This window comes from Anabas testudineus, chromosome 7, assembly GCF_900324465.2.
Source record: "Anabas testudineus chromosome 7, fAnaTes1.2, whole genome shotgun sequence".
Lineage (NCBI taxonomy): Eukaryota > Metazoa > Chordata > Actinopteri > Anabantiformes > Anabantidae > Anabas > Anabas testudineus.
The window spans coordinates 9,985,098-10,010,952 of NC_046616.1; the positions used below are offsets into that span (position 1 = coordinate 9,985,098).

The window sequence follows — 25,855 nt, forward strand, 5'->3', positions numbered from 1 at the left end:
ATGGGGGCTGAACGGAGCTAAAAATGGCCTCATGTGACAACATTCTGCATTAAGATCTTATCTGAAAAGCTTTAAATAGTACCTGAAATAACAGTTATAATTCTTCCTCATGTATGTTATGAAACCTTTTGAAAATATATGGAAAGAAATCATACTTCCAACACATTTTGGTGTCTTGCAGAGACACGTTTTACTTCAAATCTGAAATATTCTTGTCTTGACATTAACCATATTCTGACAAAACACACAGTTAAATACAAAAATAAAAAGTACCCCGGGACTTTACACACCATTGCTTTAGCAAACTACTTTCTTTTACAATAGAAAACAGATCTGTGAATACTTCATAAAGCAATTTTGAACTTGCCTTGAGAATGAATATGGAGATATTTGAATAATTATTCCAGTGCAATTATGCAAAATATCTAGAAGGTAAAATTGAAAATCCATCCTTTTCAGCTCCCTTCAATTTGTTCAGAATCAATTTATTAAATACCATCTACAGCAAATATGTTTGATGTGCAGCTTTTAACAGCGATTATGACTTAAAGGCAGTGCAAAATTATTCAAGTGTTTTATTCTCCGAAGAACCTTGAGAGACAGTTTCTTCATTTCTCTTGCACATTAAACAATGTTGTCATGTACATGGCCTGTATTTTTTTGCACTGCTTCTGTAATACGTAATAAAAGTAATATGATACTCTGTGTGCATTTCACAAGACACCTGCATATATCAAAGTGTTTGTGATAATTAGGCCTCTTAAAAACAGAAAGATTATTTAAAGCTAATATATTATGTGCTGGTCCAAATTAGATGGACGGCCTTGTCCTACTGAATAAGTGAATCACTCAGAATTGATAAACAGTCAGTTCAGTCCTCTGTCTTGATCCTTTTGTCTTGTTTTAATTGCTGGCATTAAACCATCAGGCAAATATGTGCATTTTAACAGTGACATTTGAAAATAGATCAGCAACCCAAAATAAATCCGAGAGATATTTGAGAAATGCTAAACAACTAAGAAACCTGGTTTTCTGTATTTTTGCACCAAAGATACAGTATGGTGGTTTTTGTTTTTCATCACAGTACAATATATATTTCCAACTCAAAAAATACCTACACTACACACATACTTATAAGACGATATTGTACAAAATAATACAGTAACAGCTACTTTGGTTTCTCGAAAAAAGATAGGATCTAATTTAGTCTCCATGAACTGCATGCACTGTAAATGATTTCGCAAATCGGATGGAGAACAAGTTGCAGCTGACCAATATATCCAGAAAAATAAAATAGTATTTTAAGAGGGACAAAACTATGTGTCTACCTTTAAAGCAGTTTAAAGCGGCTTCTGTTGTTAAAGTTTCTTTTATAAGATGAATCAACTAAACAGCCAGAAAATAAGAACCGGAAGTAAGAACAACAGATTGATGGTGGGAGGTAATTATAATCCCATAAATTATGTTATTCTATGATTATTATGGAGTCAATTGGAGTTGATTCAATAATGAGGATTAACAGGAGAATACAAGGAGGGCCAAAGCCTCATTGTGGAGCAGTTAAGGGAGCCATGGGGGACATATTTTGCTTTCAGCTTCTCTATCAAAGTGACGTGGCACGTGGAGGAGTGCAGCAGGGAAAAGGGAATCTGCTCTATGGCTTAGTGTGCCAGCTAATGGACGGACAGCGGAAAGTGAGCAAGAGAAAGGGATTAAATGAGAGGAAATATGTCAAGTGAGAGGAGAGCGAGAGAAACAGCAAAAGGAGGGAAGGTGGAGAAAATTAGAGGAGCAGAGAGCCTCTGCGTAATGATCATGTAGGAGGAAGGTTAAGAGGGAGATTGCAGGAAAAAAGGCACTGAGGAGTTTCCATCCCCTCAATCAAGAAATAATGGAATAATGAAGTGGGAAAGTAGGGAATGGCTCTGCAGTTGAAATGGGCAAAATAAATTCATGTGATAAAAAATATATGCAGCCAAATAATTCTGTATTATTTCATTTCCATTATTTTCAATGTTCACATATTCAATTAGAAAGCCACTTTACTGTTCTTGATTTCTTTTTTAAATTTGCTCTTACTAATGTTTGCTCTTCATGCATACTCAATATAGTGGTCTGTTCATGCTGCTGTCCGGGTAAATTCACGTGTTGCATTTCATTGATTGCAGCTTATTTAGAGAGGTGAGAATGACGTATACATTCACCCACAACAGAACCAATTCATTTGTTGTTGATGCACATTGAAGAAATCTGGGTTTTGATATCAACAGATGAATATGAGATGATGTTTGTTCGTGAAGATACAAATATTTCTTAACTGTACTGGCAAAAGTTCTGCTATAGGCACTAGCCCTCATCTCAACAGCAAACACACACACACACAAGCTTCCTATTATGATAACAGTAGCCTCTTCTCCCAAACTCATCCTCGGCAGTAACAACTCTTCCATCCCTCTGTGATGAGAGGCTATCATCTGAGGCTCCTCTCCGTTCAAGTTTCTCCCTTCACTCAGAAACTCACTAACAGCTGACAAATACCCATTTCTGTTTCCTCACTTTCTCTTCCATTCGATGACTGTACATCATTTCTCTCTCTATCTCTCTTTCCAAAAGATCCCAGCCCGGCTCATTCCCTGTCTGCCTATGTTTCCTCTAACCTTCTGCACATTTACCCTCCTTTCTTATCCACTTTTCTTTCTTTATGTTTTTTGCTCTTGGCTTGTTTCCACGTTCATTCTCTTTCTTTTCTGTATTCCTCTCACCTGCTCTGTACGTTTGTCTTTTTTTGTGTGTAACACCGTAAGAGGAAGGCTTGTAGAGAGCAACTTGTAGTCAGATTTGAGATTTATTTAAATAAACGTGCAGTAGTTTGGTACATGAAAACACAAGCCGTCTCTTAAAAACTGCATTTCTATACAACTAAACTGCAACCACAAATGCTTTACGTAGGGAATATGACTGTAACCTGGTTGTTTTCAACAACATAAACCTACCAATAACAATAATATGTATAAATTGTAATACCATTGTTAATTATAATGTTATTAAGGCAGGATTGAACTAAAAATAAAGTAACTTCTATGTATCTCACATTGTCTTGGTCATTTGCCTGCACTCAGGTGTGCATTACGTTTTCATTTGGACTGTGTTGTAGGTGAAGGTAACATAGGTTACACAATACTCTGAGGTCTTTATTTCCTACCGTGATTGAGCATGAGTTTGAAAATACTGTAGCTATCTGATCATGTACCACAGCAGGAGAACAGCAAAATTTGGGAAAACTGCAGTAAAGAGCCAAAGATTCAAACAATAATGCTTGGCTCAGAAAAGGTAAATAATCAATAGGGATTTGGACGAACTCATCTTTGCTGTTAGTGATGCATTCTATCAATATAGTGAAGAGCAGTATGCAGTCGACGAAACGGATTTTTGTTCCCAATTGAGTCTGTTGAAGTCAGCACAGGAGCCAGTCCATTCAGAGATTATTATGTCTGAATGTATGTGTATGTTCCTGCTGATGTGCCTGACATTTAAGTGGTATGATAGATGTGTCACTGTGTTGTCCAGAAACGGCTACACATGTTCTCAGTGAAAATACAACATGGCGAAACTGACACGTAATGAACAAAGAGTTAGTATTTTGATGTGTATTTCATATTGATTTAGAGAGAACATTTCCTCATGTTCAGGTCTGCATCATTATCATGTTTAAGTTGCATTATAATGTAGTGAAACATTACAATGAATTATATTGAAGTAGCTTTGTCATAGTATCAACACCTGCACTGTGTGAAGTCAACGACTCAAATGAAACCACAAAAACTATAGTTCAAGGCCATTTCAACAATATTTATTTACTGGACTCTGCGGATGGGACCATAGCCCACCTATTAGTGACCACTGCTGTATGCAGTATCATGTAGTGATGATTGATGGTTTCATGAGTGGAATAAGGTTGGATCAATGTTAATGTCTCTAACTGGGCCAAACTTAACATATAAACGTATGCATGCTTTCCAGTAGAAGAAACGCTGAATGAGTCACCTGCCTTTCTCACCCTCAAGAAAGTCACTTTAACACATAAAAATATAATGAATAGGTGTTTGTCTCATGTCTACCTGAGAGTTGAGTTGATGTCAAGCCCTAAAAAAAATCTCTTAGCTCTGCTGTTCTGTCTGCATATTTGACAGCATCAGTCACACTCAGTTTAGTACATTCAAAAAACTGCAATATGTAAAGAGTCATCACAAATGTCAAACTGTGCTTCGTTCACTGACTTCCTGCATGGACAAAATCAAATAGTGAAACCATTTTGTAGTTTGTAAACACTAATGTTTGTTGTTAGGTTTTATGAAAATGAGATTTAAAATGAGAAGGTAATTTTATTCCCTTTCACAGACATATCTAGGGTCATTTTTTGCAGATGGTTTTTCTCCAGTAGGTAACCAGTGGCAGAAATGTGTGTTTACACAATCAAATTACAGCATTGCAATGCTCCACAATGCACAGAACTGACACTGTCTGAATCTAATTGTTTGGAATTGTCAGCTGCTTAAAAATTTATCTTGGGTACATAAATGGATTCTGTGTGAAGATGCACATCAAATTGGTCTCAGAAGGAAGGAAGGAAGCACACTTCTCCTCCAGAGAGAGAAAATCTGTGCAGATACAACAAATCAAACAGGTTGCCAATGTTCTGTGAAGCTTGTGGAGCATGACGGTGCCCACTGCTACACTACTTATTCAATATCTCAGACCGTAAAACAAATTGCCAGTAAAGCATCGCTTACCCCCACTTCAAGGCCAACCAACTGTCAGACATGAACTTCGGTGGGCTCTGAGGCATGTTACACATCGAGCGAAATCTTTTCACAACTCAGCACTCAGTCATCGACTGGGAATACCGAATGATGATTGCGGCATTCCCACAGAGTTCTGGGGGGCATGAGATATGAAGAGTGAAATAAACTACTCTAGTCTACATCTCTCAGTGGTTTGCTATAAATTTTTCATACAGTGTATGTGGAATACTATGATGTTCAAAGTGACCAGATTAATACGGATAACATCCATGTGCTTGTATAAAATGAACAGTAAAAATGTTAATTTACAAAGATAAAGTATTTCTGACAGGTGACTATACAGAAAAATGTACGAAACATTTAAATAAGGAGAAAAAAATAAAGGTTACTAACATTTACTGTCATCGTTGAGATATCTGCTAATACTGTGAAAGACCACCCCTGCTGCATGGTGGCAGCTGAGAAAATAGGGAGTCAAGGAGTTCACATTTTAGACTAGTTGGGGAAATGTGGGTGGCAAAAGCAAATTAATCCCTCCTCCATCATCATCTACAGTTGAGGTTGTGCTCAACAAGCCACTTAACCCCACACTGCTGCAGAAGAGCGTCTCAACAGTCAACTTCAGATAGCGGAAGGAAGCATTGGAGATTGTGGTGGAGTGGCAGACAGAGTCAGCCTTAAGAAATAACAGTGCTTATCAACTTTATCTGGATATAAGTAAGGAAACTTAAAAAAAGAAGGAACGTGATGGACGCTAGTAGAAATGAAATCGATATACTCAACATAGTGAATACACTGTTACACTTGATAGTTATAGAGTTTACATGCTTGGATGTAATCGTACTGCTAGAGTGCACCCCGAAGAAGGAAGGATGCTTAGCAAATAAAATGCTCATATTTACAATGAGCGCTGCCTTTTCCTATTATGTACAGACTGAAAAGGTCAGCGTGTCCTATGGGCCATCTCTTACTAGCAGCGCTACTGTATAAATTGCATGTGGACTGAAAAAAACATGAATATAAATGAATTAGATATAAAACAGTCGTGTTGAATTTTTTCAAAATGAGCAACTTGCCTGCCTCATTCCACTTTTTATTTTCTGATTCACTTTCACATACAAATAATAAATCCATCTTTAAAGCTTGGCCATAACCACACAACCTCTCTGGATGCCCATTTGGCAGCCGCTAGCTTCTATAAAACCAAACAAACCCTCTTCATCATTCCAAAGCACTCAGCTGAAGCAGCGTCGGAGCAGCAACCATTCAGGTGTATTTTAGAGCTTTATCGATTGGCTACTCTGAAAAGGAGGGGGCTGGGTGTCAGTCAATGGTCTGAGGAAAACTGAGCGGGGGGCGGTGGGCTGGGACAAGCAACACTGAGCATCAGCTGCATTGTCAAGTAATAGCACTCAAACTAATAAAGCACAAATTAAAACAAATATAGAGTTCCTTATTACCTTCTTTCAGTCACTAACTGCAAAATTACAACCTAATTAATCATCTGAGTTCGGCCATCAAGAAAAGGCAGTAAAAACTAAATCAGGAAGAAAAAAAGAAAATCAGTAACTTTTTCAGCTGTCAGGGCGTTTGGGTCACTGCGGGTCCACGGCTAACAAGGTCCTAAGAGACATATTGGCTGGGGGTTCGCACTGGAGCGGTCACATTAGTCAATGTGCCATGAGAGAACTGAGTGGAAAACTCGGTGGGTGTAAAACCTTTGCTTCTAGCAATACGAATGAACAACAAGGCAGGCATTAACCCTACACTCTCAAACATCCATCCCCACATAACCCTTAGAAAGCACAATATATCCTTATTGTTAGTGCAGACACATTAAAGACATCCAGAGGGGAAACACATGCAGAATATACATTACAGTTGAGTTCATAGGAGCTGAGGTTGTAGGGCCCATCCACAGAAGGACAGAAATATAAATAAAAGGAAAACAAATATGAGATTTTCAACACAAGTCATCTTTTTATCCACATATATGTAGCGTTTTCAGGAGCAAACCATGATTCATGCTATAAAAAACAAAGATTACAGATTAACACATAAATTAAGACCAAACATAGCCAATATGAATCCCTCAAAACACAAAACAAATGTAATAATTTCTGCAATTTAAACCACAACGCGTTAATATGGCAAATATACAAAGACAAATTTGGCTGTGAAAAATTTGATAAGCGGTGATAGGTGTAATTCAGAGACAGCCACTACTGCAAGACAACAATATATTAACTGAACTGCATGAGGTCGACAGACCAGCATACACAGGTAAACAGTGACACCCATCCAGCACTGTCTGTAAGTGTTTTTCATTGGTAATAATCACTGTACTTCATCAGTAAAAGTATTTGTGTACCATCACACTAAGTCAAAAGGTGTTCGGTAACAAAAAGGACGATTTTTTATCTCCCAGACATAACTTCAGACAAAACAACAGTTCACTTACAACAATTCATGTCATATTTCATGCTGACAAAACAATATCGCAAAATGGGCCTAACTGCTGTCAGCTGGAGGCCTTTTCAGATTTCCCTGTCACCTTTTCAGATGCCACGCTTTGCCATTTCCCATCTACAGATAGCTGCTGAAAGGCTTGAAACAGAGGGGTCTGTCAGCGAGCTTGGTGATGTAAGCTGTCACTGCAATGTGTTGCTAGGCAAAGAAGTGGAGGGGACTTTATAAGTGCTGCAGTTACCGAGTGTTGATGTTACTGTCTGCCTGCCACCAACAAGAAGTGGAGTTTTCGAGTAAACATTGCCAACAGCAGACGACAGGCAGGTTTGTGCGCTTCGCGTCTAATCGCTGCCAGGTTTTTGACCCTGCCAAGTCGCTCCATTGCTTTATTTGCCCTCATGCTATTCCGAAGCTTGTCAAGCTGCCGCCATTCTCTGCCAGGTATTTTGTTTAATACATAACTGACAGAGAAGCTCATAACTCTCACCAGCGATCACGTCACACCCAAAGTGTTTCACTATGTATCCGCTGGAACTAATGAACTGACGAATACCAATCAAGCATGAGAGCAACTTCACAGAAGTGAAGAACTGACGCTTGCTGTTGTATCTTTGGGTTTTAGATAATTGCTACATAATTAGTCACATAATCTTCATAATAACAGACTGATAATTTGACAATAACGCATTTGATCAGGTCAGGCCGAACATTGGCTGATTTTGGTAAAATGTGCACAAAGCGAGGACACTGCTCTCGGTGTACAACAGTGTACAACCTTCAATCACATTTACACTAACATGCATTATTCCCTGCAACTGTCTGCAGAGCGGTATGACAACAGGGAGCTGACTGAGTGGATTTGATCCTGTCCCATATTCAAAATAGCACAGTGGAGCAGCCAGTCTGGTGGTTTGCTCACAGGTCACCTAGAGTAGCGCCTCAGCTAAATAAAGAAGGCCTTCTGGGTTAAAAACAGCTTCTTGTAAGGGATACTACAGTGCACCCTCACCACTGAGGTCAGTGTCATTAGCACACAGTACATCGTGGAGTATGTGTTTGAAACTGCATGTGCTTGTCATGAATAAAAATCTACTTGTGTGGAGGACAGCACACAGCAGAGAGTGTACAGGCAGTCACTGCACTCGTGTGGTCAAGGTTAAACAAGAGGTAAATCACTCTCTTTGGTCTCAAGCTCTGTGGCCCTCATATAGTAACACACGTCTCTATCTACAGGCACTACACCTGTGTCCTAGTTGGTAGATCTAAATATGTCCAGTGAATAAGCCCACAGCACCTAACACAGAGCCAGCTTGCCTGAAAAGCCACAGGAGACTCCCCCAGTCCACCTAAACGTCATCTCTTCTCCTCTCCATCCTTCACATATTCACCTATGACCTCTGGGTACATTTCCCATCCACCTGTTCTTACATACATTCTTCTGAAGTAGTGGTTAAAAATAGAAACAAACTTCTCTCATCTTTTTATGATAGCACTTCCTCTGCTCTTCAGGTCCACCTCTCTAGCTGCATGTTGGGTAATGTAGTTCTAGACTTTGGTTTTTTGCCCTCCAGCACGATGTGAGACGGCAGCAATAGTGAGAACAGCTGTGTGTCTTTTTGTAAACAAGCTTAAGGTCTGACCCGGCGTCATTAATCCCTCTGCAGTAGGTTTGCACACCCTGAGGCATGCCTGCCCTACAAACTCACTCTTTTTAGGTCTGTCGCTGTGCCCGCCGTTACTGTGTCACTTTGCCTCTCTCCCTCTTTAGATCTCTCTTTCGCTGTGTCTCCGGCTGTCTCTCCACCTTTCGAGCGTTAGATCTCCCTGGTGATTCGCTCTCTGTCACTCCAGGCTCTCCTTCACTTCAAGGATAGTCATCCAACAAGTCAGCATTTTGTGGCAGTCGAGGGATTCTTCTCTGTTCTTTTGTTTCTTGTCAGTTTACTTTGCTAGAGGTGAAGTCGGCATTTCTTGTCCCTCTAACCTTCCTTACATCTTCTTAGCACTTCAGCACACACGAGGCAGACAGTGATGGAGTTCAACTCAATTTACACTGATGTTAAAGTTTTCTTACACATGGTTTTCTCAGACATTGTCCCTCATTAGACTGAGCCATTCAGTGTCTTTGTGTATTTAGATTGTTTCTCCATGTTCTATTTCCTGCTTGATAAATTGCTTTGTTTCATCCCGTGTTCATTTTCAGTTAGATCTAGATAAACTTGTCTGTATTGGCTGTAAAGCGCTTTGAGACACTTGATGATGATGAGCTGCCTTAATAAATTAAACAGAACTAGGCAGTAAATTATTCAACCAAAAATAAAATACCATTTACCCATGCTGGAAAATTAGGTAATAGTAATGTTTAATAGGTGTCATTCCAGCTTTTACTTTAGGGCTGTAGATTAATGAAGGGCTTTGATGATTTGGTGATTCAGAGCAGGCATTGCTCAGATTCCCTTTTCAACAGATCATCAGCTTCATACAAAAAATAGTATTAATACCTTGGCAGGCGTGCTATTGTTCTGCTTTCATGTTGTACCTTGAGAAATGTTTGCCTCTAGGGATGATCACACACTGCGTTCAATCTAATCATCAACATTGTTTTTGTTTTTTGTTTTTTTTGTGATTCATCTTTTGTAATTAGCTTTTCTTAATGCACAAATAATAAGCACACCTACAAAATAATTGAATGCAGTAGCTCTGTCGAACTGCAGGTGTTTAGAGGGTATTAGATGTTTAAATTGCTTCTATATATACACAGTAATCACTCCTTTTTTCAGCTCTTCATTTGATTTGCATTGTTTCTACTTCATATCTGTCCACCCATCTCTTATTACCACTATGTACTTTCTCGAAACAGAAAAATAGGCCTTTCTCTTCTAGCCTGAGCACATGTGCGACAGAAAAGTCTCCCTACAACAAACTTACAAAGTGTAATGAGCTCAAATCAAACGACAAATCTTAGCACACTACTTCCACTGTTAAACTGCTAAAAGATTACAGCGTGCATAACAACACTTAAGTCACTCATGGTTACTGACACAATCCTGCTAATGATTCCACTTCTCTGACAATAACACAAGTACCTCCTAACAGGTGTGATAGAAGTTTTCCCCACACTGAATTCATAAGTGAAAACTGTGGTAGTGTGGGAGATTTACAGACAAAACAGACTTTGTAAGTCCTTAGCCTTGCCATCTCATCGTTTAGACAAGTGTTTGACAGACTACTCCATTTGCAGAGATTTAAAGACTCACAATCTGACATCTTGCGAGTAGATTGTAATTACACTGGTGCCAGCTGACATCTTTTCAGAAAAGGAGGAAGAGACAGAGTTTCTAAGGATAGATGATTTGATGACAACCATCTACATGGGATTAAAAGGTGATGTAATATAGGGTCTCTTATTAGTCAAGCTTGATGATCCAACATCCAGATGACTAAAGATCTAAAGGGTTCAAAAGCAAAACCAATGATATGAAGGTTAGCTTTGACTGGTCCAGACTGAGAGTCTGCAGTCACACCGGCAGCTGTGTAACTCTAAGCAGTGCTTAGAGCTAAAAGATTTCAACTTCAACAAGCAAAAGGACTCGGAATGGCAATACCGAAATGCTCATGTTGAGGAGGTGTAATGTTTACCACGTTCACTAACTTAATTTAGCATTTTCACATGACATAATTTACTAACTAGCATTAGGCAGAGGCAACATACAGTAGATGGGGATGCTTTGCAGGTAATAGTTCAGAAAGCAACTACTGAGACTTGATCACACTAGTTCAAGTTATTCAAATTCAGCTTTTGAATTAAAGAAACTCATTTGTACTTTGAGACACTATGAACATCATGCCCCCGAAGGTTGACACACTGCTTATGGGTGAAGAGGCCAATTGGGAAGAGTCAGACAGTAACATAAGCATATAGCAGATTCTTTTTTTACAATAACACATTTCCGCAGTACTCATTCACTATCTCAGATTTGCTGCTAAATTGATTTTGCTGACCAAGCATCAGCAGGCGACCAGTATATCTGCAGTCTGTAAGATGAATGTCCGGTTTTGTAGAGACTGCTCAGCATTAGAGTCCGTCACTTACCAGAGCATGACTAAAGGCTAGGGCTCTGAGGTGAAATCAAGCTGGCTTAGCCAAGCAAGTGTGCCATTTTCTCGGTAAGAAGCAAAGAGGAGTGGAGGTCAAAGCTCGATGGCCGACCTGGAACAATCCTGTCATCTTCACAGTGGCTGCCACAAATTGCAAAGTTGAGGGTGAGGGCAAGGTTGGGCAAGGCTGAGCACTTTGGGAATACAAGGGCAGAAAGAAACTGTCAGCTGATAAGGCATGACTGGACTCCAAAATCTAAGAGATTCTCCTGAAAAGTTATTGACGGGGAATGGCACAAGATCTTGATCGATACACCAAAGCTCAGCAAAATGTTAAGAGCATAAAGCATACCACACAGAAGCATGAGTCTGAGATGCAAAGGAGGAGAAGAGCAATACATCAGTCCACCCACACTGACTAACCTTTAAACAAATAACAAAACAAAATCTGTAACAAAGAAGGTAACAACAAGCTGAAGAACCAAGAGCAACTACGCAAACAAGAATTTTAATTAAGAGAATGTAGAAAACAACAGCACTAGCAGAAAAGAGACACTTAAAGCTGACATTTGGAGAAAAGAAACAAGAATAAAAAAATAAAAAAAAACATTTCTATCAGACAGAAATCCCCCAGGGGGAAGAGACAGAGGATAAAAGAGAGAGGGAGAATGAGATGTAGAAGAAAAGGACAGAAAAAGTCGCTACAATTACTTTTTTCTTTGAATAGGAAGCAAGGCTGAATCTTCCTCCGCCGCACAGCAACTAACAGCAAGCTCAAACAAAAACTGACCTGACAGAGGGAAAAGTGTCTGCAAAAGATGATTAGAAAAAAAATTAAACAAACACTTAAATGAAAACACAGGATTTTATGTATTATAAAAAGTGAAAAGTGCCTAAACAGCTCAATAACAGCACACTTCCATAATCATATATCGTGAAAGTAGAAAACTTTGACTTCCAAAGCCCTGGGTTTAAACATTATTACCCAACTGCCTTGTTGCTATTAATCATATTATAAAACTAGAGGAGTTTAGATTTTCTCAGTAATCCAGGAGCAGAAATTGACATACTAAAACCTGCAGACTGCTGTAACTACATATTTGATTTGTTGCCTATCAGATATTTGTTCTTCCCAGATCACTGGTAATCACACAGTGATTTGTAACATTCCTCTGCTCATTTGTATTTAATTCCCAAATTCATTTGGAAGCAAATATGTTCAACAAATTGCTTTTGGCAATATCAACAAAGATTGTCACTCAGGATTACACCTTCAGTACTGATAGAAAGAAAATACTTTGAGTCTAGGTGATTTATTTTATTTGCAGAACTTGGTTTGTCTGTTGGGGTATGAACATTAGCACCATGGTTTATTTAAGATTGTCTTTGTTTGCTACAATTTGCTTGTTAAAGGGACGGTGGTGCAGACAGTGTGAAACAAGGTCAGATAGTTAACGACCACATACATGCATGGCAAGCCAAGTGGTAAAACAGCCAGTTCTGCAAAGGTGGCCCAGTCTTTAATGGGGTCTTCATTTAACCTAATGCTTTTTCTTTGACTACCGGCATTGTAAAACAGTGCAACACATTAGTGATCAATAAAAACATGGGCAAGTGAAGCATTAAAAATACATACACCCGATTAGTCTGCTCACTCTGAGCAGTGGGAATTATATGTGCCAGCTTTAGCAGTCCGGAGAGTTTGATGAGAATCAATATCAGAAAGTCACACACCTATATGTACTGCTTGTTGACAGCAAACCCATGGTTTTCCAGCTCAATGTACTATACCTGTGACAAATATATAGCCTCTGCACCAAATATCAGAACCTGTGCTGACTCTTAGAGTGATTTTAGTCTATAACAATGATGGGATAGCTTGAAAGAATAAGAGCATAGCAATGCTTTATGGGACACATTACACTCTCACACAATAATAAAACAAACTGAAATTGTTTCCTTCCACTCTGGATAGTGATAAACACTGTTTACAGGCAAAGAGGTGGATGGATGTAACATTACTCAAAAGGATTAGTGGCTAAAAACTGTGAATTACTTATGAAATAAGAACTGTCAATAGTATGACATTAAAATTTACAGATAATTTATGTATGGTAATGACTTCATTACCACTGTGAGAATACATAGCACATACATTTATAATATCACTCTATAATATACGGTATAACAGTCACATTAACTTCATACAGTATGATTAAAAGCGTGTTCAAAACAGGTCAAACTGTTAGATTTTATATCATGCATCATCGTTAAACTGTAAATAACAGCTAATATCCCTTTACCATGTGTCCATTTCACATGTGCACCGTACAGCTGTTACCATGAACAGTCATTTATTTCAATGAGGCAGCCTGTGGTGGGAGAGATAATGTTTGTAGAGAAGACCCAGCTGTAGCCATTGATTTGGCCCTCAGCTCTATGGGACAGTTAGGCCCCCGGAGGAGAGAGCACAAGGGCAACTGCCGGACTCAGCTGGCCTCCTGGCCCCTTGCATTAATAATCATTCCAATTAGAAAGAAAATTCCCAGGTGCCAATGTGATTACATAATGTTCTACCCCTCTCGCTTGTGTCCCCAGATTTGACTTGACTGGCAGGGACTTGGTGAAACAATGGTCGGTTTAATTCTTAGAGCGTCTTTTTTTTTTGTCTATTTAGCCTGTATGCTCATTAATTCAGCATCCCCATCAGTCACTTTCTTGAGGATAATCACATTATCTGCCATCTCCTTAACAGTTCCACAAAAAAGGAGGAGGCAGAATGACACAAATTCTTTCAAGTTAACTCTCACAAATGTCTTTGACGCAATAAACCAACTCCAAAAATCTCCAAAATACTGTCTGCCTTCATGACAAGCACAGCCAGATCTTAAAGAATGTGAAATTCAAGTGTTTATGACTTTGCCTGCAGAGGGAAAGGTCCCCTTCTAACTTCAGATGCATTTTTTGAAGTAGGATTCCTCCTCTGTTGTGGAGGCCTTTTCATTATCCGGTGGAGACGGTGACAGCATATTTTACATTTTCCATACATCTTTCTTTTTGCCGTCTTCTCTTAGAATACCACATCAAAAGCACTTCACAGCAAAAACACTGCTTTTTATGCTTTAGAAGACCTGAAAAACACTTGTCTGATACTGTGTCGCACTAGCAAGCAACAGTAGCTGATCTGCGTAGCAGTGTGTTAAGTTTGTTAATTTTATGCAAGAGTATCAGTGTTGCAGGTCTATTTTCTCATTACATTTCATGCATGTCATAGTCTAATATCTGAGCTGCTAGTACAGAATGAGGTCAGAAATCACTGTGCACATGACAAAGTGTAATCTTCAATCATCTGCTCACCACTGTGCTCCCTTGTAAAAACAAATCCCCATATAAACACACAGACAAACAGGATACAGCTTGATAGCACTATGTAGTACGTATCACATTGGTTAGAAGTATTAGCTTTGACTAGCCTGTGTTTTCACATGGGAGAATCCATTTGCACTTTTAGGTGCAGCCTTAACACTGGAATGAAATAACTTCCAATCCAGATTACTGAAATAAGTCAATCCCTATGACAGAGCCTCCATTAAATTTGCTATAAATAACTGATAAAATATGTTAAATGCACTGACAGCTGATGTATGTATCTGTATATGTATCTTTGCTGTCAAAGACTAAATCACTCTTTTCCCTTATTGTACTGTATATGCCTGCGATTGATGCAAAATGGTTTGGTCCTTTTGATATGTGACTGTCCAGATTGAGATGCTCAGATCATCAAGATATCTAAAGTTGCGTAGACTTCCCCATTTTACTCACTAAAGGTTTGACAGAATAATCCAAAAACTGAATTTATCTGTCATTTGCACAATACTGAGATAAAATAATGTAATAATAGACTATTTGTTTAGCTGTGGCTTGTGAGCGCATGTCTGAACTCATTTTAGCAGCTTTTGGTTAATATGATCTGGGTTTCGATACGAATGAATGCGCAGCTGAACTTCTTCAGGCCTGCAATCAACTGATATCTGCAGCCTTCTCCATGTAAGCTCTAATTAAGCCAATTCGTTACACTCAGACCCTAATATGCACAGCGCTTCCCTCAAGTGCAATTTGTGCCTAAGTTTAAAAACTGAAACATGAAGGATAGATCAAAAACAAGAGGAAAGATGCAGCCAGAAATAACTGTTTATCTTTGATGCGAGGTGTTTATTCCTTTTCCCATTACAAACAAGGAAAACTGCATTTCAGGCCAACTTAATGCCTTATGTGCTCTTATGTTGTCCTCTAGTTTTTTTTTTTTTACTTCAAGACAGAAGAGTGATGAAAGGCCTGCTTTCATTAGCGGCAGCTCTCGGCCTATCGGCTGATATTTATTATCTTGTAGACGACAGGCAGCTGGAAGATCAGATAGGCCTTCTGTCATCTGATTTGCAGATCGTCTGCTTTCTGTCGAATTACAAACGGCTTGTGCGACTGATTTACTGGTCGTCAAGTGTGCGCCTGACTGCAAGGATAATAAAAAAAAAAAGGTTATTTTCCTCCATAAAATTAATCATATTAGTCAATAACTTTAAAAGTTAAACAGCACTGGCAAAATGTCATTCAGTCACGATTGAGAAATAGTAAGATAGATTTCACAAGTTCCCATTCAGTTTATGTTTAAAATGAAATGTGGTCTGCCCTGAGTGCACACTTTCAGTGCTTCGAAAGAAAATAAAACTCAACAAAAACTAAACAAGCAACAAGGCCAGAAACAATTTACAGTTTGAAAACATAATCAAATCTAAAGAACTGACTCTATTCAGACATATTTGGCTTCATTACCATCTCACCACCTTCCATCCTTCATGAATAGCAACCACTCATGGAAGGAATCTTATAACAGCCAGTGCATAAAATCCACTTGGCTGTATGCTCAGTGTCATGAACAGCCTCTTTTCAGTATTTAACATATTTTAGGGGAAGTTACAGTAGGAGCTCAAAAATAGTTAAGACTGACAGCATCAGTGACGCATCCCCGGTGAATGGCATCATTAATACTTGGCTGGAGAATCGGAAGCCGGGTATTGGTGGTCCATTTCCGTGTGTGAATGGAGAGTTAGGGTGGATGGACACGAGGGGTGGGGGGGGGGTTGTTGCTGTGCTAATGTGATTCAAACACGCCCTTTTTATAACAGGGACTTGTACCATGCCAGGGAAAGCGGGTGGCATAAACTAGTGGGTGATTACGTTAAACAAATGACTGCCTCATTAGCGAGACCCCCCCAGAGTGCCATGTGTATATATACAACCAGAGACAAACACAATATCCCATGATTTCTTACACACACACACTCACACACACAGACATTTACACCGACATAAGCATTAGGTTGGCTTTTCACACAGAAAAGGGCAGCGCACAAAGACAATGCTCAGGAGGATACAAGCTCCATCCAATAGTCTAATTAACATCTCCCAATTACACCAGCCAGCGCTCTATGGTGCTCCAGTTAGTTGGATGATACTAGACAATACAACAGAATGTGTCACTATGAACGTCCATATCCAAACAACATCTGAGCCGCTCCCCTGAAGCCAAGCTAATGACTGCAATTAGCATCATTAAATTCCGGGCTCGGGCCTCAGCTGGCGTAAAGTTGGACAGACATTTCATGCTTTTGCCACACAGCTTCATGTATGAAAATGATTGTTTGTTGTTTATGCAACAGCGTAATGAGAGAGGTTAGATTGATAACTAAGGAACTTAATTACTTGACCTAATTTGCTCTGAACCATTTACCCCATACTGCCTCATAGAAACATAGCCTCTGGTGTAATTAGAGCAAAGTGCTCGGAGTTAAAATATAAGGTAAAAACAATGCAACAACTATCAACTACTTTTATTATTGGGTGGTGCTGGGTGACCTTAAGTCCAAAAACCAAAGGCAAAGTATATAGTAGTAGATGTTGTACTGCTGGACCAATTTCAAAACTAAAGATTTAATATCACCTTTATCTTTGAAAACATGTAGGAGTTTGGGATGGATCATGTACAGCATAAACATGTTCTTTCTGTCAATATAAGGAACATTGCTGATCTTATGCAGAAATAAAAAAACATTGTTCCTGTTGAGGGAAGGAAGGCAGCCTTTGCCAATTGACACACTTATCTCAGAACAAGCACTCCAGCATCTGCCACCTGACCATTACCTAAATAATGCATGGAGCTTGTGTGAGGCCTGTTACACCCAGTGTCCTACTCATTACAGCTGCTGAATGGTGTGAAAAGCAAAGTCAGCAAATCGAGCTGGAGCAGGAGAAACATGGCAAAACAAACATGCACAAACCACACATGCAAAGTGTGGCTTCCCGGAGGGTTGCAGTGAAGACCCACAGACATCTGTGGCTTAAAGATGATGTGGAAACGCTGAGACCAGTCGGATTATGCTCACAACAAAGAATGAAAGTTTAGCAGATGAGAAGTTTATCTTTCAATCAAAAGCAAAATTAAACACTGTAAATAAAAATGAGTGTGTACAGTATATTTGTGTCTGGATGTATAATTGCTCATATGAAGCTCACAGCTATAGCACTTTGAAAACCAAATAGCAAGAGACGCTTGAACGTATTTGCATCTCCACAGGTCCAAAAGTTGCAGTGACCCAGGGCTCTCTCGCTCTCTCTCTCCCTTCAGGAGCATTTCCCATCAGAAGCCTGTTACACCGCAAAGGGCATTTTACTCCCAGAATAGCAAATCTGGGGAAATGTAATCTTTGAAGCCTCAGCTAAAATAGCCTGACAAAACCATTCTCTGGCAGAGCAACAGACGGAAATCTCAGACACCGGAGCAAAATTTCAAATGACTCACTTTTAGGCAAGAAAGGGAAGGAAATATATTATTGGGTTTTGGACTGACTTGTTGAGAGTGTGATTTGGTAAAACAGGAAAACTAACCACAGTTGTGTTAATGGAAATCTCTCTTTAAGTTTTTATTAATAACTGAGCAGGTATACAGGTTTCCAAATAAAAATGTGACAATTAACTAGGTAACAGGCCAAAAAACAAGGGATTTCATTTATACTAACTACAAATAAAATAAGAAAAGCAACAAATGCTGACGTTGTAGAGGCAGGAATAAGGAAATCCACATAACCACAGAGCACTCTCCTACTCTCTTGATCAAAGTGCCCCTATCCCCATGCCACTCTTTCATAGCCCATCACTTTTATCAGATCCCCCATGCTGTGGCTAATTAACAATTTCGTAAGGCCTAATCATGTGGACATGGGAGTTGATTTGATTTAACCTTGGTTTAACTGGGAGAAACCCCTGAGACTCAGGCAGGAGGTTTGCACATCAGACGTGAATGGTAAAGAGACAGAGAGAAGCAGTGGGAATTTGATAACCGCCATCAGCTGTTCTCCCAATCTGTTGAGGTGATGGTGCGAGACAATGGAACTGCTGCTGCTGCTACAGGAGAAGGATGCAGAGTTGCCTAGGGTTGTGTTGCAGTGCATAGGCTACAAATGTCGAGGCCTCTTCTATTAAGAGGGATAACAGAACCCTGCTAACAAACTCAAAGATTAATCTCAGGATAAGAAATAGAAATTAATTCTAAGTTGGGGGTTTTAAGAGGATGCAAACCTTATTTTCTGAACGATACATAAATCCATCAATAGATAAATCCTGAAAAAACAACAGGCTTATACTTAAAATGCTTATATGTAAAATGACCCACTAAACCCAGTCAGCAGCTGCGCAGCCATAAAGAGCAGTAATCAAAAAACTGTATGACAACATAAAACCATCTATCCACAAAAAAACATCCTGCATCTTGCTCAGAAAGTTGTTCAAAAGGTTGCTTAGACCTCCCAGGTGTCTTACTTAATAGAATGTGTGTATGTGCCGTGTTTTCACACACCACGAGGAGCAGGCGACAAAGGCTTTCTCTGAAACTACAGAACAGTTTTTGGACGTCAAATCTTTTTTGGACATGAAAGGCAACAATGGCGGAAAACCAGGCAAAACAAACTCTTTACATGCCAAAAGTTAAGGACAGAAAACGGAACGTGATGTCTCCAGACATTCAAGTCAATGTTCCTTTGGAGACATCTTTTCTTTTAAGCAGGTATTTCTTTGACAAAGTTTTTTCGCTCATGTAGTTTTTATCCAGCGTGTTCAACGACAACAATTCCGTCCTAGAAATGTCAATGTGCCAAAATGAGACTGCAGGATCACACTTTCATATTTCAATTGGTAATTCCTAAAGCCTGTAGCGGCCGTGAAAAGAAGGTTTCAGTGTGAGTAAATTGAGTTGGGCAACAGAATGGGTCCGGGAGATGACAACCTCTGAAAGCCTTGACACTAAAGTGGATTTTAAGTGTCACAATTCAATTTCCAACCTAAATTGCACTGAGCCATAGCTATTAGTTTAGACTTTTCTGAGTGGTTACATGAGGGATGGGCTAATGTGTGTGACACCAAAGTGGTAGTACCATAAACTCAGTCAATCGGGTTATGACAAATTAAACAGTTACTGTATTTCTTTACTTCATTACAAAGAGCTGAAACATTCATTTGGCACATTGCATCTAGCGATTTTAATGACACTGGTTTCATTGGTTCATAACTGACAATCACAATCATGCCATCTGGCCTCATAATGTACAGTGCAACAAGGGTACGTATCACAGCGTAATACCTCTGCTCCTGTTTAATCTAAAACATGACTCCTCTCACTTAGCTGCTGTGCCACAACTGGGGCTCTCCAAATCATGTCACTTCAAACACTCGTTTCTGTTTTATGTAGTGTACGATTCTGTTATTTAGGAGCAAAATGTTAATTTTTCTAATTTTAACAGCACTTATCTTTATGGTATCACAAAAAAAAAAAAAGATGAAACCGGGTAAACTGCTCCTCTGGGAGAAATAAGTCACCCTGACTGGTGTGTGATTTGACACTATGATGAGGGATTTCCCAGGCAGCCTAATTATTTCTTTCTTACAGGGCAAAGCAAACTAGTTTGCTCTTACTATTCCCATTCCCATTGCAGTTTGCCCCAGGAAAAAAACACACACACACACACACACACACACACACTTGGCAACCAAGTATAGTATCTGTGTCTGGTAGCCATTACCTCCTTTGGTCCCCATTCTTCCAGGTTCAGGGCTGATGCATATCCAACGTGGCAGCCGGTCGCCAGCACTGTACCGGGATGAATAGTCCATCATGCCTGCTTCCATCTCCACCTCTCCACTCTGCTCTCTGCCTCTTGCCAGAGCTGTTTGCTCAGCTGTTCCCCTCTCTGACCGCATTTATCCCAGATGAGCGGCACAGCTTACCCTGTTAATCTGTCTGTGAGCCTGAGTGTGTGTGTGTGTAGATGCATCTCCATTCCAGGCACCCTTGCACTGGCCCCCTGGTGACTGGTGAAGACACGCCCTGATCAGCATGAACACACACACAAGGCAGACAAAGCACTCACAAGACACTGTGCTTTATATGGAGGTCATTAAGAGCCATACAACAAGGTCCTTAGAATGTCTAAAAGATGTCACAGCACATGTCAATCTCATGAGTCCTCCAGCCAATGAAGTGGACTGCACCCATCAGTGAATCAAACAAGACTTTAGTAATATTCCCATAAAGGTGGGGGAATACTTGTTGTCCACCAATGCGTATGTGTAGATAACGGCAACATCACACACTGTGCTGCATAGTTTGTGTTTGTCTGGAGGATTTACCACAACGGGGCACACTACAGCCAAATCAACTCTTCATAGCTGTTGTTGAGTTTGATACTGTCAAGGTTGGGTATACGTGGGATTTCATCTTGCACGTATACCGCAAACATTTCTGATGATGTGCACAATCAACGCACCAAATCAATGCAGGATATGCAAGGGTGCCATGTTGCATATGTGTCTGCATAGTTAACAGCAAGTATAGTCCTGGCCTAAAAGTGGCAAAAGCAGTGTTATTATATATCAATGATCATCAACTAGGTCATACCGGTCCATGACCGGACCCAAAGAGGTCTCTATCTAGACAAAGAAGATCTGTTAATAAATTAAACACATTAAAATATTTGGAAAGATTTTGTCAACTGGCGCAGCAGATGGTAGCAGATAAGTGAAGGTAAGTGTTAGATGCCGGGTTAGAGAAACACATGGCTTGTTCAAAACTCAGTAGAGATTTTAGTCTAGTGTCCACAGAAGAATTATATTATATTAAACATGATGCATTTTATGACCTTATAATGTGTCAACATACTGCAATTGAGAAAAGAAACTTTTAGAAGGCCTTACAGTCTCATGTGAAACACAAAGCCTAGTTTGTTTACATGGTGCAGAAATAGTGCTGACAGATAACAGAGAGAGGGGTAAATGCAAAACAAAGTGGCTTGTGCAATATCAAGAAACATTGTTTTCCAAATGCATGGAACTGTGTGCTCACAGAACAGAAAATAACCATAGACTGTCAAATACATGTAGTGGAGTAAAAGTCATTCCAATATCCTGGTAATGTAAAAGTACCTCAAAATTGTACTTAACAGTACTTAATTAAATGTACTTCATTAATTGTCAACTCTGTTGACCGTTACGTAGTATCATCATTGGCAGTAGGTAATGGTGTCGAAGTGGACTCTGAAAGCCAAAAGGTGTTTGCATAAGTATTCAGTATTTAAATGTAGTTATTGTGGCATTTACGGCATTGAGCCTGTGTGAATAAAGTTTTTCACATCAGGAAACTGTAATTATTCTGGTTTCCTCTTTTCAAATCTGCTCAAACTCTGTCAGATTGTGCTGTGATCACGAGTAAACATCTCTCCTTTAGTGCAGCCACAAAGTCCCATTTGGATTGAGGTCTGGACTTTGACTCAGCCACTCCAGACCAGTAACAATGCTGCTTTTGAACCGTTTTTGTGTAGCTATGAGTTTATACTTGGGGTCATAGTCTTACTGGAAAACAGCTCTTCTCCCAAGTCGCAGTTCTATGTAGATTTTACACAGCTGTCTGTCTGAGACATACAGAGACACTAGTCTCTGAGTCTAGTCTTTGACATACAGTACACCTGACAACAGAGTAAACACTGTGGGAACTCATCTTGTTGTTGCAGAAAAAAAGCAAATCCCAGAAGAACTGAAATTATTGTGTACGAAAACAATTATGGACAGCAATCGACAGCTTGCAATATTTTCTGCTATTTAGTCCTTCATTCTGAGTTAAGCAGGAACTACTCATAAACAATTCAGTAATTACCAGGTCTTTCTTCTGTAGCTACTTATATTGTTGTGTATAGTTTTGCAGTAACTATGTAGTACAGGAAAAGTGGTTAATCATTGGCCTACACATTTGAATTTTCCAGTCTGACACTGTTCTCAAAAATGCACATTCTTTCACAACACATGCAAATATGTTGAGTGTCTTTCTGCTGTCCTCTTTCATCAGCCTCTACATCCTTCCCCAAAGACAAGGTGAAAACGCCACTAGCCACCTACTGTGGATGCACCACAAAGTAAAACAAATAACCCTTCTCATCCCTCTTAGAGGAAGCACTCTGTATGCTTTGACTGAGATTTATGCCAGAGATGACAGAAAAGAACAGTGGGCAGCTAAGAGCATAAACGCTGCCTTTGTTTTTCTAGACACTGGCTGTTTTACGATCCATCATGTTTGCAGAGGAGAGATGTGATTGTGCTTCTGTTACTCCATAGTGAGGTGCTGCTGTGAGGCATAACAATCTATTACAGCCATTTTATATGATTATTCTACACATACTACATGCATAGTAATTATATTATACCTATATATAAGTATTCATGTTCCAGGTGCTTCTTTATGTTTGTGTACAAGAGTGAAAGTTAAGAGTGAAACCTTTTACATCTAAACCAGCTTTGATTTTCACACAGTAGATTCAAAGTTTGTTGAAAACACAAACCGCACGGCGTTGACCACTCATGAGTTTGAGTCATGGATTTAACACTGGTTAGTGACAGCTGTCCCAGCTGACATTTGACATTTTAAACACAAACAGCAATAATCAACATCAGTGAAACTGGGACACTACGTCAATTTACAGTGGTACTTTCCAAGGAGAGAAGAAGGAGGAGGAGAAATCATCATTAAAATTCTTTTAACATCTGCAGCAGAATCTGCATGGAGAGTTTGAATGGTTCCCGAGCGTCTTGAAAACAACTCCTCCCTTCATTGTGTTTTTTTTTTTTCTGTCTCTCTCACAGCACCACCTCACACTGGTATTTTGTCTCAACATGTCTCTCAAGCTTTCTGTGGACCATTGCCGCATTTAATGGCTTTTCCCTGTAGATAGAGCATTCAGGGTCGATATCCATCAAATTGTACCGTATACTGTATACTGCAATTTTGTCAGATTGCGGTATACTTTGACATTACAGCTTTAGCTCCGGAGTATAAAAAATGAAATTCACATATAAGTGTGGAGTCTTGAGAAAATGTGAAAAGAACAAAAGCTATAAAATAGAAAGGCATTCATCATGTTGGCTGTCTGCAGAGAGAACAGAAAAAGATCATCCTATATGACGTACTGAGATGCATATGTGGGATGTTGTGTGGGCTGCATGTGTGAGTCAGGGGGGAAATAATTGTTTAGTTCAACAAAAAAGCCTATTTGAATATCTTTTTGTATGTAAAAAAAAAGAAAAAAGAAACTGTGCAACTGTGCAACTGTGCTGAAAATGGGTGATCTGGGAGGGGCAGGTTGAACCCTGCATCCTTAGAGTCTTATTTTGCATGTTTGTATTATAAATGCATGAAGCTCTGAACAAAAGGGTGCCACTGAGGGATCCTTGCTGTTTTCCTGATAGCTCTAAAATATCTGAAAATGAAATGTAAATGTCAGAGGATATTGTATCTAAAGCAGCTGTGTCTCTCTAGAGTTCCAGTATCTACCTTTACCGTTAACTTACAACAAACTTATACAAGTACAAGTAAATGGTCGCAATAACTCATGGTCAAAAACCTTACAGTAAAGCAGTACTGTGAAGTTTAACCAGGTAAAAGGACCATTTTCCTGTGGGATTAATAATAGTTAACAATAGTTTATTAATTAGTTTAAGTTTTGAATCTCGACTCTTTGTGATTTTCAGCATGATACTGAGGCTTCTTGTCAGGTTTTGTATGCGGAGTGCTCCATCTTCTTGAGAAATCCCGCCGCTAATAAGGCTGTATCGAGAGGCAATGGCCAGCTCTCAGTTTTAATGGTGACTGATGAAGGGTATAGGTGCATTATTGCTTGATGTTCATCGAGTTAACTTTGCACATTAGCAAGTCGAATGAGTTTCCGAGAGATTCTATCAGTGGTAATTATAGGATGCGCTGGATGGAGGGGGTGGAGGGTGGGGGTTAGCCTTTGTCCTGACTTGGGTCTCCGTACCTGACATGACTCTACCTTCTTAAACAGAATCTGAACTAAAATTCATTAGATTCTCACACAACTGTAAAAGAAAACAAACAGCTAAACAAAGCTAAACAGAGAGGTATAAGGGATTACACACAATCTGTTTGTGTGTTTCACGTCATCCTCATCTCTGCGTTTCACTCCCCTTCTTGCTCTCGGTGAATCCCTTCCTTCAATCTCCTCACTGAATATTTGTCACTTTCTTTCTCAGCCCTCTCTTTGCTTTCCATCTCCCCGTTTCTCTTTTCCAATTTCCTGTCTCCTCGGCTCTCCTCTCCACCATTAACTGCACTGCAGATTGCAGTAAACCCAGAAAATCCTCTTCATCACACAGTGCAAATACCATCTGCAATGGGTTTGCCCTCCGCCCCAATTAATGGCTAGATATATGCCCTATTGCATCTGGGACAGAGTCTGACACTCTTCACGTGTGGGTTGCACAATTTATGCACAAACACAGCATCACAGAACATAATGTGAATTACAGTTATATGTGCAGCCAAAAGCTGCAGCTTGTTAGCAACGTGTGAATTTTGACTGTTGGAGAAACAATAAACCGTAACATGGACGTTTTTTTGTCTGATTTTATTGTGTTGTGGTGTGTATATCAGGTATTACTATGTATTTACAGTTTGATGTCATTCAATTCAGGCATGAACCATGAAAGGTTTTTCTTTGCTAAGACAAATGTAAGAGTTTGAGTGTTGAAAATCAAAATGTCTGCACAGAGTGTTTTCATACTGTAGATTGGGCTTTCAGTTGGTAAAGTTTAATGTGTTATATAGGCTTAATCACATATGGACATAATGAATGTATTGTTTAGCTTAATTTTGATTACAGTATTTTAACATAATGCAGATTTATGAATCCCATGTGTTATTGTGATGCACTGAAGTCATAGGGGGGCGCTCCGAGTAGATGATGAGTTTAATTAGTTCCCTAACATTAACCAAGAGCTTTAATTAAATCTAACCATTTAACAATTATGCTTTAGTTGCTACTAGCAAGCATTTCACTGGCATAGGATATTGCCATGATATATTGTAAGAAATGAAA

General features: G+C 39.4%; 1 protein-coding gene across 5 annotated transcripts in view; it reads right to left on the bottom strand.

Annotated features, from left to right (window-relative positions):
- Positions 1-25,855, bottom strand: part of LOC113167575 (kazrin) — a 125,596-nt gene that overhangs the window by 40,794 nt on the left and 58,947 nt on the right. Inside the window, exon 1 of one of the 5 annotated variants that reach the window (XM_026368321.1) lies at positions 20,498-20,515. The exons of the other annotated variants lie outside the window; for them this stretch is intronic. Within the exon in view, the coding sequence (XP_026224106.1) occupies positions 20,498-20,513 (16 nt within the window). The 5' untranslated portion in view covers positions 20,514-20,515. Of the gene's footprint in view, positions 1-20,497; positions 20,516-25,855 lie in introns of those variants that run through there. 5 annotated transcript variants of the gene reach the window in all.